This window comes from Typopeltis vanoorti, chromosome 10 (assembly GCF_054136105.1).
Source record: "Typopeltis vanoorti isolate ZY-2024b chromosome 10, IOZ_Tvanoo_1.0, whole genome shotgun sequence".
Lineage (NCBI taxonomy): Eukaryota > Metazoa > Arthropoda > Arachnida > Uropygi > Thelyphonidae > Typopeltis > Typopeltis vanoorti.
Window position 1 is genome coordinate 111861261 of NC_143558.1, and position 17574 is coordinate 111878834.

General features: G+C 34.6%; 1 protein-coding gene across 2 annotated transcripts in view; it reads left to right on the forward strand.

Annotated features, from left to right (window-relative positions):
* Positions 1–17574, forward strand: part of Tango1 (transport and golgi organization 1) — a 395672-nt gene that overhangs the window by 312534 nt on the left and 65564 nt on the right. For both annotated transcript variants that reach the window (XM_090398800.1, XM_090398801.1), the window contains exons 19-20: positions 9297–9357; positions 14480–14515. In XM_090398800.1, the coding sequence (XP_090254926.1) occupies positions 9297–9357; positions 14480–14515 (97 nt within the window). The remainder of the gene's footprint in view (positions 1–9296; positions 9358–14479; positions 14516–17574) is intronic.

A 17574-nucleotide genomic window follows, 5' to 3' on the forward strand; every position in this document is an offset into this window, starting at 1 on the left:
TATCTATCGATATCTTTTCCATCCAGCAAATAAAATATTAAGAATATTTTATTTGCTGGATATAATAATAAAATATTAAGAATGAATTATTGGCTTTTTTTTTCAATATGAAGGTATACAGATGCTTTTGTCTTCACAATTATACTTGGCATATTTAGCTGATATTTTTAATTACTTAAATAGCTTTAATGCAAGTATCCAAGGGAGAAATTAAAATATTTTGACATCCACTGGCAAATTGTCAGCTTTTCAGAAAAAACAGTATCTCTTTGGAAAACCTGCATATCAGAAACAATACAGTAGATATACTTCCATAGCTCAATAATAAAAATGTCGAGGGAATTATTTCCGTTAATACAGAACATTTAACAACATTAGAAGAAAAGATTTAAAGTTACTTTCCTTCCTTAAATATACACAATTGACTGGACACGAAATCCATTTGCATAGTTAATACATTGAGTTGTGAATTTTCGTTACAAGAAGAAGAACAATTAGTTACCTTGTCAGTGAATCGCACTCTAAAAATGAAATTCTCTGAAATAATTCTTGAAGAATTTTGGATTTTTGTCCAAGCCGAATATCCACCTCTCTCCACAAGGGCACTGAAAATAGTTTTCAACATCATATTTGTGTAAGCTCAGTCACTCAATATTAAGATATAAAAACTAAAAAGCTGGAAAGACTTAGTAATATAGAGAAAGAGATGAGGAAAACTATTTAACATATTAGACCTGATATTGCTGGAATCTGTAAAAGCCAACGAGCTCAAGTATCGCATTAAAATAAGTTCCATTTTTATAAAATGCAAGTCCGTGCATATTTTTATTGTTAGTTTTATGACCCTAATGCTTTGGTGTTCCCCAAATTGTTTTTATAATCAAAAGTGTTCCATGACTTCGAAAAGGTTAAGAACCACTGCTTTAAAGGAATGCAGAGAACTGACCAGGGCATCTGATCTAATGTCTTGTCCTCACCTTCTCATGGTGCACCCTGTCAGGTATCTACGTGGATACTGAACAAACAAGGATGGGCTGGCAATTTGACCAATTTTTATTCTTATTGGCTTAAACCAAAATATAAAATGATGGTAAAACATGACAGTATTTCATGCCAGCTGGGGCGTCACCCGGTTAAACAAGGCTATCGTTGTTTTTGCCAGGGAGCCAGGGTGAACAATGAAAAGTCAACTACTGGAACAAATCCTGAACCCCCCCCCCCCCAACTCAACACCACCAGAGTTCAAGATCAGTACTAATCAACATAAGAAGCCTTTTAATGGTAAAGAAATGCAGCTAGCTGAGGAATTGGTAAGTACCAAATTGACATAATAGGGGTAACTGAAACAAAAAAAAGATAAAATCTGGTGAGATTTTTCTCAGCAATAAATACAAAATATTATATTCAGGCAATGACAATCATGGAAAAGAAGGTATAACTATAGTATTGAACACAAAATATGAGGCTAATCTTATTGAATGGCAAGCAATATCAAGTAGAGTGATGTGGCCAAATATCAGAATGGGGAACTGGACCATGAGACTCATTTGTGCCTATGGTTCCAAAGAAGGTTCTACTGGTATAAGTGCAGTATTTTTTGAGGCTTTAAAGAAAGCAACTGACACAATGAAAAGAAAAAGTTGGTCCTTGTTGGGATCTAAATAGCAGAGTAGGAAATGATTGTGAGACATACAAAAATGTTTTGGGAAAATTTCGAGAAAAGAGCAAAAATAATGACAAATACTTGGTGGATTTCTACTCAGGACATGGACTGGTTATTATTAACACCATGTTCCAACATAAAAATGTGCACAAATTCACATCGAGAGAAGAGGCAAGGAATAAGAATAGTCTCATTAACTATGTTATTGTTGATAGTGATGTTTTCTCATTGGTGCAGGACACTAGAGTGGACAGAGAATTTGAAATTGGAAGTAACCACCATTTAGCAGAATAAAATTGAATTTCATATTGAAAAGAAGAACGTGTAAGAAAGTTTTAAAGCGAATAAAAGTTGAGCAGCTCTCAGATGTGAACTGTAGATTAAAATTCACAAACATTATTCAAGAAAAAAGAAGAGTTTGAGAACAGGAACCAAACCTTGGAGATTCAGTGGAAAGCCCTGAAGAAACCATTGGTTATTCAGCCTGAGAGGCATGTGGTGAGGTTGTCTACAAGGATAGAAAAATCAGAACTCCATGGTGGACACAGGAAGTTAAAGAGGCAGTGAAGGAAAAGAAAAAATCATACCAAAAGTTCCTGACAAATAAGTCAGTTTGTGCTCTTACAGAATATAGAGACAAATGTAAAAAAGTTAAACACCGTGTAAAACTGGTTAAACAAAAGTCATGGGTAGACTTTGGTATGAACATAAAAAAAAAAAATATCAAGAAGGTGGCAAAATATTCTGGAGACTGTTGAAAAAGCTCTGAAATGGAGGAAAGAGTGCTGTAAAAGGAAAAAGATATCCTTGATGCATGGAGTAATTACTTCGAAAAATTGCTAAATGAAAGAAGCAGTGACGGCACAGTGGTAAAAAACACTCAACAGGCATGCAATCAGGAATACATATCCATGCTTGAAGTAGAAAAAGCTATCAAAAGCCTGAAATTGGAAAGGCAGCTGAAGTAGATGATATTCGACTAGAAATGCTCAAGTATGGAGGTATAAAAGTCTTACAGTGGCTGCACTGCATAGTTCAGAAAATCTGAACAGAGGGGCGAATTCCAAGTTATTGGTGTAGAGCTCTCATAGTACCCATATATAAAAAGAGAAATAAAACTGAATATGATGATTACAGGGGTATTTCTCTACTGAGTGTTCCTGGTAAGATTTATGCAAGTATACTTGAGAAAGTTGAGAAGGATTGTGGAAGGGGGAAGCTTTGGTGAAGAACAAGTTGGATTCAGGCCATATAGAGACTGTGAGAAATTGATTTTTCACTTTATGACAAATAGTTGAGAAATCATGGAAATATAACGAAGATCTGTATTTAAGTTTTGTAGATCTGGAGTCATATGACAAGGTGCCAAGAGAAAAGCTATTCAAAACGCTACAGTTGTATGGTGTCAATGGAGCATTATATCAAGCAATACTTAGTCTATATTTGAGTTGTAAGTCAGCAGTTAGAATTGAAGTAAGTACAAGAAGATGGTTTTATGTTTAATCTAGTGTCAGACAAGGATGTACATTTTGAAGTTTTTTTATTTCCCATTTTGTCAAACTATAATAAATTTAGTTTAATCCTTTATCCAAGTGTAAGCAAACAAAGCTTGCGCCTGAAGTATCTTCAGGACTGAGGCAACTCGTGATAAAGGTGGATCAAGTTCTCATCACTTCTTGTCTTAGTATCTCCCATAATGCATAGCACATCTCTTATTATCACCACGTCTGGGTCTGGCTCCCACTGACAAGACCTCAGTAAAGGTCGACACTGGTCTGGATAGTGGCCCTTCCCTTAATGCATAGTATTATATATGTCCGCAAGGAGATGTGCTTTTCATTATGGGAGATACTAAGACAAGAAGTGATGAGAGCTTGGTCCACCTTTACCACGAGTTGCCTCAGTCCTGAAGATACTTAAGGCGCAAACTTTGTTTGCTTACACTTGGATAAAGGATTAAACTAAATTTATTATAGTCTAACCAAGTGGGTGAAAAAACTTCCAACATCTTTCTCTAAATCCAGAGTAATTTAATAATAAGGTGAGACAACTTTTGGCAACTCGGAAAGCACTTAACATTGTTAGCATCCAGGAATGTGTTAGCAAACAATTTCAGGTGGTATGGTCACTTAAACAGAATGGGAAAGGAAAGATTAGCAAAACAAGTGTTCTCTGCTAGATTGGCAGGAAAAAGACCCAGAAGAAGACCAAGATATACGTGGATTGATACAGTCAAAATTGCCTTGGAAGATAGAAATATAAGATCTGATAATGCTGGAGTCTTGACAGGTAACAGAATGATTTGAAGAAAAATTGTAGATAGAAAGTTAGTAATGATGTAAATTTTTCATGTAGTACTGTCATATCCTGTTCACCCCTTGAGGGTAGACATCAGGAATTTGATGATGTACTGTAATGTGCTTCAGATATGTTGTTGTGCATATGTTACCACTCTTCCATTTTTGTTCTAACGGAAAGATGAAGTGATAGATTTGCAAGAAAAAATTATGGAAGTTGTAAGCTCAGTTCAGTGCAATGAATTTTTTTTCCAGTGAGAGCTAAGGATCTCAACAAAGTGCATATTGTATGTAGAAGCAGCTGCACTGTGACAGCTAATTCCCTATAATTTAACTATCAGTTATCCATCAAGCATATTGGTTCCCACTGCAGTTGGATAATATTTTGATTAATACTGTTTAACCAAAATATTATGCTCAACCTCTATTTCACAATCCTTTATATGAATATTGCATTTAATATCACTTTTCATAATGATGCATCTAAATTTTAAATAACCATGGAGACAATACTCAATCCTGCCTTACTCCTCTTTAACATCAAACCATGTTTCTCTATGTTCTGCCCTATATGACTTCATTTATAATTTCACCCTGCCAGGTTGTATGAAATGGCCGATTGTGACAATACTGGAGGTATGGGACTTAATTATTCATTCAAAGTTGCTGATCAACTGATTAACCAGTGGTACTTAGAAAAAGGTATGATTGTCAGGCACCATTTGAAGAATGGCAATGTTCTAGGCTGTTTGCAAAGTGCCATAGTTAGTTAGTCTTCTAGGAATGGAAAGATACTCGATAGAACAGTAATGCCAATGGCATTCACCACAATCATCAATGAGGCATGAGTGCAGGGAAAACTGTGGAATGGCTGACCACAGAATGAATGGCAATATTGCCCAGACCATAATCCATCATACCATCTTTTGTGTGGATCTCTGAAGTAGGTGCACATGCTTATTCCTAATTATCAGTGTTATCTGAGAGAGAGAAAGAGATGCTTGGACCATTGAAGATTGGAAACATGTTGCCTTTTTAAATGAATCTTATTTTCAGCAGTACCTTGTAGACAGTGACTAGTTACTGGGCGGGTGAATCACCTTAATATAGGTAAGTATAATGAGGATTTCCAGTCTTTATTTCCAGATATTATGTGAGCTGATGAATCATTGGAAAAAACAGTTATGTTTGAGAAGGTTGAGGGAATGAGAAGAAGAGAAGACCACAAACAAGTTGGATGGACAACACAAAAGAACTTACCAACTTGAACTTGCAATTGTTGAAAGAAAGGATAAGAGGCCTAGTAGGATGGAGAGCCTTTGTTCACAAGATCACCACGAGTTGAAAATGACTTGGTGGCACATAACAACAACAACAACAACACCAATAAGACTTTCCTCTCAAATAAATATGCCATAAGTCTTCAACGATCTTATCCAAATTAAATAATTGCTGTGACAAATGCTACAAGAAAATCATCAATAGAAAGGCCAAAACAATGATGATAGGTGTTGAGGGGGAGGGAGACCAGCTCTTCTATTAATAGACCTCTAGAACAGGTTCCACATTTTAGTTATTTAGTCACAAGTTTTAGCAACAAATTAAATGGAAATAAATAAGAGAATAAATATAACTGGTAAGTTGGAAAGCTAGTTCAATAAATAAACATGGAACAAGCAAGAAGAAATCAACCAAAATGCCAAGTTTATTGGTGTTCAAAGAATCCTCAATTTATAGATCTGGGAGTTGTGGAAGAATTGAAGATTGGAGACTTCAGATAATAAAAGTTCTAAGAAAATCTGGTGGCTGAATAGATGACATTACTGAAAGAAACTCTGTTAAATATGAAGATATCAGTAAAGAATTATATTGATATTTATATTATATGAATAATATATAATATTATATAAATACGTCATCCCTCGACTTACGTCCCTTCAAAGATACGTGCATGATTCCATAAGAGTATAAATAACATTTCCGACTGTACTTTCGAACAAGACGCAAGCAAGCGTAAAATAAAAAGGTTTCTATTTAGCAACAATATATCATGCACAGCGGCAACAACGCATTCACCTGACCTTCTTTGGCAATCAGCACGTGTCTTCAACAGTTCCTCTGTTGATTTTGTGTTTGAGAAGTAGGTTATTTGTGTATTTATCGTTAAATATTTCACGATATTTTGTGCAACATGCCCCCTCCCCCCCACTTGCCCAATCAAAAAATCTAGTGAAGAATTACAGAAAAAGAGGCGAGCAATTGATCTTGAAACGAAGTTGCCAGTTATAAAGCAACATGAACCTGGCAAGCCCATCAATGTGATCGCACATGACTTAGGATGGTCTCATTCTACAGTGACAACCATTTTGAAAAATAAGAATAAAATTGTAGAGACTGTGAAAGGATCTGCTTCCGTTAAATCGATGAAAGTGATGAAGCAACTACAAGATCCTATCAGTGATATGGAAAAGCTACTTGCATCATGGATAGAAGACCTGAACCAAAAGCGTATACCACTTGGCACTATGACCTTAACCACTAAGGAACCATGTCTCTTCAACATGTTGAGGTAGAAAGCAGGGTCTGATTATGACTTGGTTGGTTCAAGAGATTCAAGCAGCATTTTGCACTGCATAATGTGAAAATGTATGGTGAATCTGCAAGTACCGATGAGAAGGCTACCAAGGAGTTTGTGGAGAAATAGGATAAAATTATTATGGGGGGAAAATTATTTGTCACAGCAAATATTTAATATGGATGAGACCTCCTTGTTTTGGAAGAAAATGCCTGAGCAGACATTTATCCACAAAAAGCTAAAATCTGTGTCTGGTTTCAAAGCTTTTAAAGACCGCATTACGATTCTGTTGGGAGGGGAGGGTAGTGTGTCTGGATATAAACTGAAACCATTTGTGATGTGGCCCAATGAGAATCCACGAGCCTTCAAAAACATTAGGAAGCATACTCTTCCAGTTCATTTTCGGAGCAATAAGAAGTTGTGGATGACTCAAAAATTGTTTAAGGATGCTTTAATCAATTGTTATGCGAGTGAAATGGAAAGCTATTGTGTGAAAGAAAATGTAGAATTTAAAAATTTATTAATTCTAGATAATGCTCTAAGTCTTCCACCTTACATTGGTGATCTTCACCCCAAGATAAATGTCATGTTTTCTCCCTCCTCCACTAGTTCATTGAATCACTGATGGATCAGGGAGTTCTTGCAGTGTTTAAGACTTATTATCTATGGAGAACTTTTTCACAAGCCATTTCTGCCACTGAAGGAAATGAACAGACTCTCATGCAATTCTGGAATGCATTCAATATTTATCATGCTATTAAAAATATTGTTATGGCTTGGGACAAAGTGACCTCTCAGTGTATGAGGGGCATATGGAAAAATACATGAGAAAGGTTTGTGCACGATTTTGGAAGTTTTGAAAAAAAATGAAGACCTTTCTAAATTGAGTGAAGAAATAGTGGGCCTAACAAACAATCTTAATCTTGAAGCAAATGATCACGTCATAATTCAGCTCATAGAAAGTGCCCCTGAAGAGTTGACCAATGAAGAATGGGTTGAACTGGAGGAACAACATGTTGCAGAAGAGGGAAAAGAGAAACAAGAAGAGGTAGTAAACAATTCACTGTGAAGGGTCTTGTTCTCTGCAGTTAGCAATGTTCTCAAAGTAGCTGAAGACATGGACCCCCCTCCCCCCAATGTTGAACACTACTTATTAGTAGAAAGGAAAGTACATGATGCGTTTGCCTGCTACAAACAAATTTATGATGATAAGAAGAAGAGGAATAAGCAAAGCACATTGGACATTTTCATCAAAAAAACAAAGGTTACACCAGAAGAGCCGCAGCCTTGGTCCTTCATATACTGAAAGTAATGAAGATGTGATTGTGGAGGAAGATTTGGGTGATTGTTCTCCTGTTTAGTGGCAGTAATGCACAGTACGGTAAAGTACAGTTTATAATATAATAAGGTTTAAAAATTAAAATGACAGTATACATATTATAGTTAAATCCCTAACCCTTATGGAACAGAACCCCGATGTAAGTCGAGGGATGGAAAAAAAAAAAAATCAGCTAACGCCTTTTTATTCCCGTATAAGAGGAGTAGGCGAGGCCATTTAGCCCTATCTAATTTTGGAGACTGAGTGGGCAGTTCAATCTGCACTGGTACCAATCAGAGATAGATGGCCCAAGGCTATCACTAATTAAGTGGTACACAGTGAAGAGAGATGGCTCAAATGTGCTGCCATCTCGTGGTCCCTAACACAATATATTTAATGTCTGAAATAACGTGGGTTCTACGGTCGATTTTCTTGAGTTTACGGGACAAAAAAAACCGAGTTTCCGGGAGGAAAAACCCGCTTGCCCGTGCCAGAGATCGACTAACTCGGGAACCGGTCGAAAAAAGGCTTAGAAAAATTTCCTCTAGTCGCCGACTAGACTCGAAACCAAGTCTTCCTTTGTGGCCAAGCGCCGTGGTGTGCAAACGCCACATCCACTGAGCTACACAGGCTCAGTGGATGTGCCTGTGTAGTCGAGGGATGATTGTATTATAAAAATATACAATACATTAATTAATATAATTAAATTTTATAATCAATATTTAATTATAGAATTAATATAATTATATTGATTATTAATATTGAAAAAAGTGATTAATATTGAAGAACTAATCCAAGAAGATATGTGGGAGATGATAGATTAGTACTAGTATTTGAATCAAATATGGTAGGAAAAAAGATTCAGAGTAAAACAAAGATGTAGATCAGTTGGTGTGGTTTGGAGTAAATATGAAGATAAAAAGTGAGAGCCAATGTCAGTGCCTATTTCTGTTTTTTTTTTTTTTTCCTCCCCCTACTCTCTCTCTCTCTCACACACACACACACACACCCTAATATAAAGCCAATAATTCATTTTATTTCTTTATGGGGATGTGCTGGCAAATTTTTGTTGTGGGAAAATGTTTTTAATTTGCTTACTCTGCAAAATTTTAAAGGCATATTACACCTTTACCATTTTCATCTCTACTCCAATCCATCCCAGCCCGTTGAATTTCTGCATTGAAAAATAACCAGTTTTTTGTGGTTGTCATTCATAAATTAGTATCTTTTACTGAATTTATATAGATTTTGTAATACGGTTATTGCCAGACCATGAAATGAATATATATGGCACCTGGTATTTCTAGCAACACATACAAAAGATATCAGAAAATGACCATGTTTACCCATAACATTGAAAGTGTGTTGTTATAATGAAGTTGCCATGTTAAGGCAGCGGTTTTATTACGGTTGAAAATTCAAAGCAGTTGTTAATTTCTGTAGGTATCAAGTAGCATCCTTAAAGCAGGAATTAGAAGAAACAGAAAGAAATTTTAAAAATCAAGTACGTAGGCTTAAATATTTAAGTGAATTCAAGTGATTATAAATTTGTTATAAACTTCATTTTAATCGTTTCCTCAGCCTATTTTATACATCTGTGGATTTCTTATTATGATAATATATGTATTACTGTAATAAGAAATACTATATTCTGCAGATTTCTTACTATGATAATATTTGTTGATCTGAACAGTTGTTTTCCATGGGGGAGGGAGTGCATTTTTGGAAGAGAAAAGTCCTTATACGTCCCTAGCTGATGTATCCTTATATTTTTCTTGTATACTATGACTGGAATGAAAATAATTGGCTCCCATCAAAAAAAGACATAGTTACTATCAACTTTATTATGGAGACACTGTATTTATATTTTATTACTAGGGGGCTCCTTCCCCTTCCCCCAAACACCTCCAGCACCCAACCCCTAAGTTCTTCACTGGTAGGCTGGTTCTCCTTGAATTTTGATGAAGACTCGACACAGGGTAGCCCTTGAGTTCAAAACGTTTAAAAAAACGTTACAAAAAAAGGCTTATCATTTTATATTATATTTTATTATTGTGGGCACATTAGTGTTCACTCAGTTATTTGATATGGAAGCAAACTAGAAACTTCATAATGAGGGAGAGAGAGAGATCTTATGTAATCTAATTAGAAATATTCTGAGATGAAAATTGTGTAGCAAAATTAAAGGAAATAAAATAGTCCTGATTGTATGCATCAATTCTAGTGATCCTTCTGTTCTTCTAGGTGTGTCTGGATTCCCTTCACTTACACATGGCAGAAAAATGGTAACAAGATTATTTACTAGCATCCTAGAAGACTCCTCCGGCTTTACCATTAGGTTCATTACCACCATGTGTGTATATATACACTGTCTTGCAGCTGATCTACTGAAGTCATTTTAAATGTGTACCTTTGAAGTGAAAATGTGTTATATTGCTCCATGATAAACATCATCATGAAAACATCATTTTTAATAACTTTCATTTGATTGATTTCACACTGTTTACACTTAGTCGCTGTGAACACCCAATTAGGTTTGCCATATCCAAGATCAAGCTCCAATGATCATGCCCTTTTTTTTAATCTCTGTGATATTGTTACCTCTTTCCAAATTGAACACACACACACACACACACACACTTGTTTGTATACTAACTTATTCAGCTATTCTAGTAGTAATATGCAGACTGTCACATACCCAACTGTACCAGTCTAGTGTACCTGGCTACATGGATCTTTGTACTGTGTTAAACTGAACATCTAATTCAGTATCTTGAATTATTTCTTATTCAGAAGAAACACAACTTTTTCATTAATTTATGCACTCTGTCCAACTTTCTTGGATTTCTTTATGTCATTGTAAAGAAACACAAGTAGTAAAGGAGTTCAACTTAGCAGTGACTTTAGTTACAGTATTACTGTAACTAAAGTAACTGTGCTTTAACGTGTTTTAACTGTGCTGATAACACACCAGCTTTAAACAATGCTGATTTGTGGTATAATCATACAAAACTACACTCATTTTAGCATACAAGATTGCCTTTTGCCATGGAGTTTGTCACTAAATTTTATTTGATTTGATTTAAAAAAGAGGGGAGAGTATTATAAACACTTATTTTTGTCCAAAATGATGTGTGAATTTTTAAGATTTTGTGATTTCCAGCACTAAAAATTTGTAGAGACAAAACCTATGTTACCATGCAGCATTATAGCTCATGTTTTATATATGAATTGTTGTAGTTCATTTTGATCTCTTGAATGCATGCCATTTGCAAGATTGAGGTATCCTCATTGTATGGAAAGGGAGAGCACATTTTGTGCTATTTTCTGTTGTCTTATAAGAAATGATATCCTCAAAAAAAAAAAATGAGGATATCATAGTCAAACATTTCAGACTTTTTGCAGAAACATTTCCACTGGGTAAGCAAATTATAATCATCAAATGGTATATTTTTAACGCCACCCTTGTATATTGAGACTATTCATTTTCATAACAGTTGTACTTGAGACAGTTTTATTTTATCATTGAAATTGCATCTAAAATTAAAACAATTGCTAAGTTTTAGGATATCCCAAATATCAAATTTCATTCAGTTCCTCCAGTGAGAGAGGAATTTTTATAATTATTTCAATTTTTTTTTTTTTTTTGCCAATGAAAGTGGCTTAATTAGAGCAAAAAGTCTTGAATCTAATACCAAAAATTACCACCTTAAGATGTGTTCACATGACCAAAAAAAAAACATCACACATGTAGGCTTATACAGTTGTTCACATACAGTATAATTTGAAATTGTTCAGTGTTGAATTTCAAAACTTTCCATTTCGGTGAGTGCTGTTGTGATGACAGTGTGAAAGGGTGATACTTAAGCAAAAGTCCAGTCAGTGTGGCAAAAGAAGTCCACTTAGTTTATGAAATATTTACCTGTTTTTGGTATGAGTATTGTAGACATATGCTGTCTGACTCAAAAAATATCCAGATGCCTTTTGTAGTAGTGGATATTGGGGGGCACATTGCGAAAGTAGCTAAATCAGCTCATCAACTCACTTGGTTGTTGAAAAATACCTTGACGAGCAGAGACAAGCAAGTTATTGTACCTCTGTACCGAGCCTTGATAAGACCTCATCTTGACTACTGTGCCCAGATTTGGTCACCTAGGTTACTTCTTGATGGGGAGGAGGTGGAGATGATCCAGAGGCAAGTGACTAAGATGATAGCAGGTCTATGGAATGAACCATATGAGAACAGGTTGAAGATTTGTGGATTGCAGAAATTAGTTGATAGGCGAAAAAGGGGAGATATGATTGGGACATTCAAATTGCTAAAGGGTTTCTATAGGATTAATTCAGAGGATATTTTTGAGATCAGGACTGGTAGTGGGAGAACTAGTAGACACCTATGGAAGCTGGGCAAGAGTGTGGTTAGCAGGGGTGTTAGAGCTGGGATCTTTACTTTTAGAGTGGTAAATGAGTGGAATAAGCTGCCAGAGTCTGTTGTGGGTGCTATGACAGTGAGTGAGTTCAAGGCAAGGTATGATAGATACTGTGAGAATGTCGTATAGTTGTGTGGACATGATGTTTAGGACCTCCCTCGATGAGTCTAAGGACTCCCTGGAGTTGCCCATAATAATAATATGGTATATGCATCATAATCATGGTTCATGTTGATAAAAACAAAGCACATGGTTTGCAATCTTCGTAAACAAACATTAAAAGTGAAATGGGCCATAATGAAGAAGTTGGTGATTTCCAATGTGGCACTATCATATAATGCCATTTTTGAGTGTTGGAGTTCTTGACTGGTCTGCACAGAGCCCTGATCTGTGCAGACCAGTGGAATGAATATTGGAACGCTGATTTCGAGCCATTCCAAATTGCCCAACATCAGTGACCAACCTCACTAATTTTGTCACTGTAAGTAATTTGATTGAAACCAAAATTGAAATGACTTAAATACCAAATATTATGCAATTCTATCTAGCAACTGCTGGAATTATTGCTATCAGTTTGAATCATGTCAAATTTTGTTAATTAAAATGATAGAATTCAAATTTGATTCACTAGCAATTCTATATAATTCTTCCTAAATATTAAATTGTATTAAATTCCATCTAACCAGAGAAGATATATAGACCTTAAATGTTCTGATGTGAAACAAAAATTGAATGGCTCAAAAGATTTTTGAGATTTCAAAATATTGAATTTCATTGAAATTGACTGAGTGGAGGAATAACTTAAGCACAGATACAAAACAAATCTAATAGATGTTAGTGGATTTTGACAAATAAACCTGCAAAGCTTCAGAAGGCCAAAAAAAAATAAATAAATAACATATGGCTGATGAGTTCCATGCCAGAAAAGGTTTGTTACTATTTTAGTCTTGGCAAGTATCATAATGAGAATTATCAGTTACTTTGTAGATAATTATTTTACAAGGATCATGGAATTTCATATTAGAATTGTTCTATAATGAATAAAACATGGGAAAGAGCTGTCTGGTATGTATATTACTGGGAGGAGCTTGGATGTCAGTATTTGTGAGTAGCTTATTCATTGCAGCAGCTTTTTCTAACTTTAGAATGCTGCAAGCTTTGTTTTTGATTGAAAATGAGCCAGACTTGAAGATTAGATTAGCAATATTAGATTCATTGTTATCCAGTTCTGTTATCAGAATTGATCAACAGTGAATTGAATGCATGTTGGATGTCAGTTGTCTGTGAACAAGACTAGAAATTTTCACCAATCAGTTATCAATTGAAAATGAATCACATCTGAATAAGTTAAAGACTATCTGTAAGCTACAAAACAGTTGTTCAAAACATGAGCAAGACGTTTCAACATTTTGGCCTTCATTTGGCCAAAATGTTGAAATGCCACATGAAGGCCAAAACAGTTCAGAACTTAGCCAGCATGTACTTTCCAGCAGAAGGTTATCTTCATTCGCCACAGATGATGCAAAGTTATCTGAAGATGTTGAGAAAGTCGAAGCAATGATCATGCTCATGCCAAGGAACATCCATTGCTTTTGCAACATAACAACACACACCACACACAAGTTTATTTGCTCCAATGGCTATTGAAGAGATATGATTTTAATTTGTGAAGCATCCTCTCTATAACCTTGACTTGGCTTCATCTAACTTTAGGTTATTTTGTAAATCAAATGCACATCTTAAAATATATCCATTATGCAAATGACAAACATGTCAAATTAGAGGTGAAAAAAATGGTTTTGAAAATAACCTGAAGCATTTTACTATGGTGGATTTGAAAAACCTGTTATGCAGATTAGAAAATGTATTGAACAGGAAGAAGATTATTACTTCAAAAGGTAGCTTGAAGTAAAGAATATCAAACTACATTCTGGTTTTATTTTACTGATATATATACTTTTGGATTGGAAGCTATGACAATAGAGGCATTGTAATCTTTTTGAATGCACCTTGTAGCATGTGGAGTTTGTCAGCATGCTTTTGAAATGGAATAGTTAATAGCTTGCTTCTCATTACCTTCAGATGACTCTTTGCTAGTATAAAATGTTCAGCTAGTTTAAATGCAGAAACAATGTGCCTCATATATACCACACATGTTAATTGTTACTTTTATTTATATATTCTGTTTCTTTTCAGATAGCTGCCCAAGAAAAGAAGGCTCATGAGAGTTGGGTAAGTTGAATTTTTGAATTAAAAAAAAAGTGCAATTAAGATTTAAAGACAAAATATATATCAGGGATGACTTCTGAAATTTAAGTAAGGAAAAACAGTTTTAAAAAAATGCTTTTAAAAAATTATTTTATTCAAAGTAGGAAAGAAAAAGCTAACTTATTTATGGTGATGGAGCAGACCCTTCATAACATCTAGGCTTAAAGGTTAAATTTAATAGGGTTTTAATTGAAGAATTATAATTAACATACCTGTGTAATAAGTCTTGAAGACTTGACAAAAGACTCGATTAGGACTGATACAGTGTGCAATTAAAAGTGGAGTGCAGAAAGTACATTAATGTACTTTCTGTACTCCACTAAACAAGACATAAAGCAATGATGAAAAAAGTTAAAAATCAAAAAGAGGAATTATATAAATTTTAGATTTTGAAAAAACTGAAAATGAAACAACCTGTTGCGTACATAGTAAGCCAAGAACAAACATGACTGGTGCTGGCCATTTCATTACATTCAAATGTCATCAGATGAGAAAAGCAGAAAACTGTGAGCTAGCTGCATGGTTTTTTGTATAATATATTAGGAGGAGTTTGACTGGTTTGAGAGTACAGGGGAGTAGTGATTCAGAACAGTTCTGAAGTATATGATATTACACTAGAAAGTTACATAGATAAAAAATAATTTAAAATGATTATTAATTTTTTTTTAAATTGATTGTATTTTCCTTGAAACGCGAAAAGCTGTGAAATCATCTGAACCTCACCTGGTCAGATTGCATGCTAATATCCAAGTTTTGAGATGTGATCAGTATTAATTGTTCATAAGCTGTGTTTTTGTTTTAAATTAATAATCATTAAAATTATTTTTGATCTATGCAACTTTCTACACTTGTTCATTTGGACTCTAATAGTGTAGTATCATATACTTCAGCTGTGATTGAGACACGAGCTAATATATGTATGATTTATAACTCATTGTGATTCATCTTTTGAATGTAGTTACGTCTGTCTTCCTGATGATGTCCACATAACATTAGATGAAATATATTGAAGTTTTTGAATAAAATTCTATATTATTTTTGTTACATGTGTAAGCCGTGAAAGTTATTTAAATATGTCTAATGCACATGTTCCATTAAAATTATTTTTATAATCTAGTATTGGAAAATATCATCAATCTTATGTGCTAATCAAAATGAACACACAGATAAAAAAAAAAATAATACTATTAATAAAAACCTATATAAATTTCATATCTTACTTCAGCTGAGTATATTAAGGCATTTCTGTTAAATCCAAACACAATAAAATGCAGTTATTGCATTATTGATGACTGCACTTCTAATTTTTATTTGTGATGTGTACAACAATTTCATATAGAATGATTTTGAAGTTATCAGTGGCATCAAAGAGGTGAACTGATCATTCATCCTCATTTCTTCCTTTTAATTAATCACTTTTCATGTATGTATAGATTTAATGAGAATAATTCAGATTGATTTTGCACATTTTCTGCACTATGCATTTTGCCTGCCAATGCGGTACTCTTATCCTGATTTGAATTATCTTGAAGAATTTTTCTTCTTTTCTGCATTGTTATTGTTGGCAAAAATCTTTTGCATATATAGTTGTCTCATTGTAGTGACCTCGCAGTAACTCAGAGGAATATAGCTTGTTATAGTAAGACTTTTCTTTGACAATTGCTCTTCTTAATGGCACTGATATTATGGTGCTTCAGTTAAGACTTATTGGTACTTTATTGTAGTGAATGAGTTCATTATAATGGTATTTTTTATATTGAAAATTGACCTTCACAATAGTTTCCCATATTTGTCCATATCACTTTACTTGCATCTGCCTTCCACTAGAGTCACGTTTGGGTGGTTACTACTATAGCTGTGAATTTCTTTCGACCTTTATTGGAGTTTGCCTCTTTTATTTGTCTTTTGTGAATGTGTGCCATCCAGATCCTTGGAATTTTCATGCTATCTTTGTTGTTGATATTTGGGTGGTTTATCAGGATTTCCTTTCGTAATTTAAGGTTTCCAGGTTTTTGTGCGGTGTAAAGAGCAGGTACTTTTCCAGTTGATTTGGTGTAAGGTGTTGAGTGCGTGGTCTGAGAGGCCTGCTTCACCATAATGGTTCTTCACCACCTGCTCTTTACACCGCACAAAAACCTGGTACGAAAGGAAATTTAAGGAAGCCTGCGAAATCCTGATAAACTACCCAAATATCAACAACAAAAATGGCATGAAAATTCCAAGGATCTGGATGGCACACATTCAGCCTACCTAATATATAAGATCCAGCATAAGTCAGGACATACCAACTGGCTGGAATGTGTACATGATGTTAATATATGTATATAGATAGATACTTGTTGTTGTTGTGCCCAATGTATTTCTACAACCAACAGATAATACTAATAACAGAACTCTAGCGTTGATGTATATTTTTTTTTTTTTCACCAGAGATCAGGCCAACAATTGTTGTAGTGGTTGGTCAGTGTCTTTAACAAACCAGTTTGATTGTAGTGTAGCTTGTTTTCTGTATATAGTTGTATGCTCCAGAAGATGACCTTGACATAAAGGTCAAAATGTCGAATGTAGATTTTAGTTATATTAAACTAAAGTTTTTATTCAAACATGGTAGTTGTCTCCATAATTTTCAAAAATGCATTCGGATCACTGTGTTAGCCTAAAAGAAAGGATAGTAATAATATCCTTTACTAGCCTGTACCTACTGTAGACTCTTTGATCATGTTGATGATTTTCCCATTACACATTCAAGTGATTTTTTTGTGCTATCCTTTGACTGTTTTGGTTCTCTGGAGTTTGCTTCATGCATTTTTTCATTTCTGAGTGTTGCCTATATTTGATTTTGGTTGATGCAATCTTTAATGTCCAAAATGGATAGGACTGATATGGTTGCCTAGCATTAAGCCTCTTTTCAAGATTTATAAGTTCTCTGTATGGGGGGGGGGTTATGAAAGCAATATACATATTAAGATGTTTCATTTTGAAATGGGGAAGGATATCCTGATACTTATTTTAAAAGAGTATAT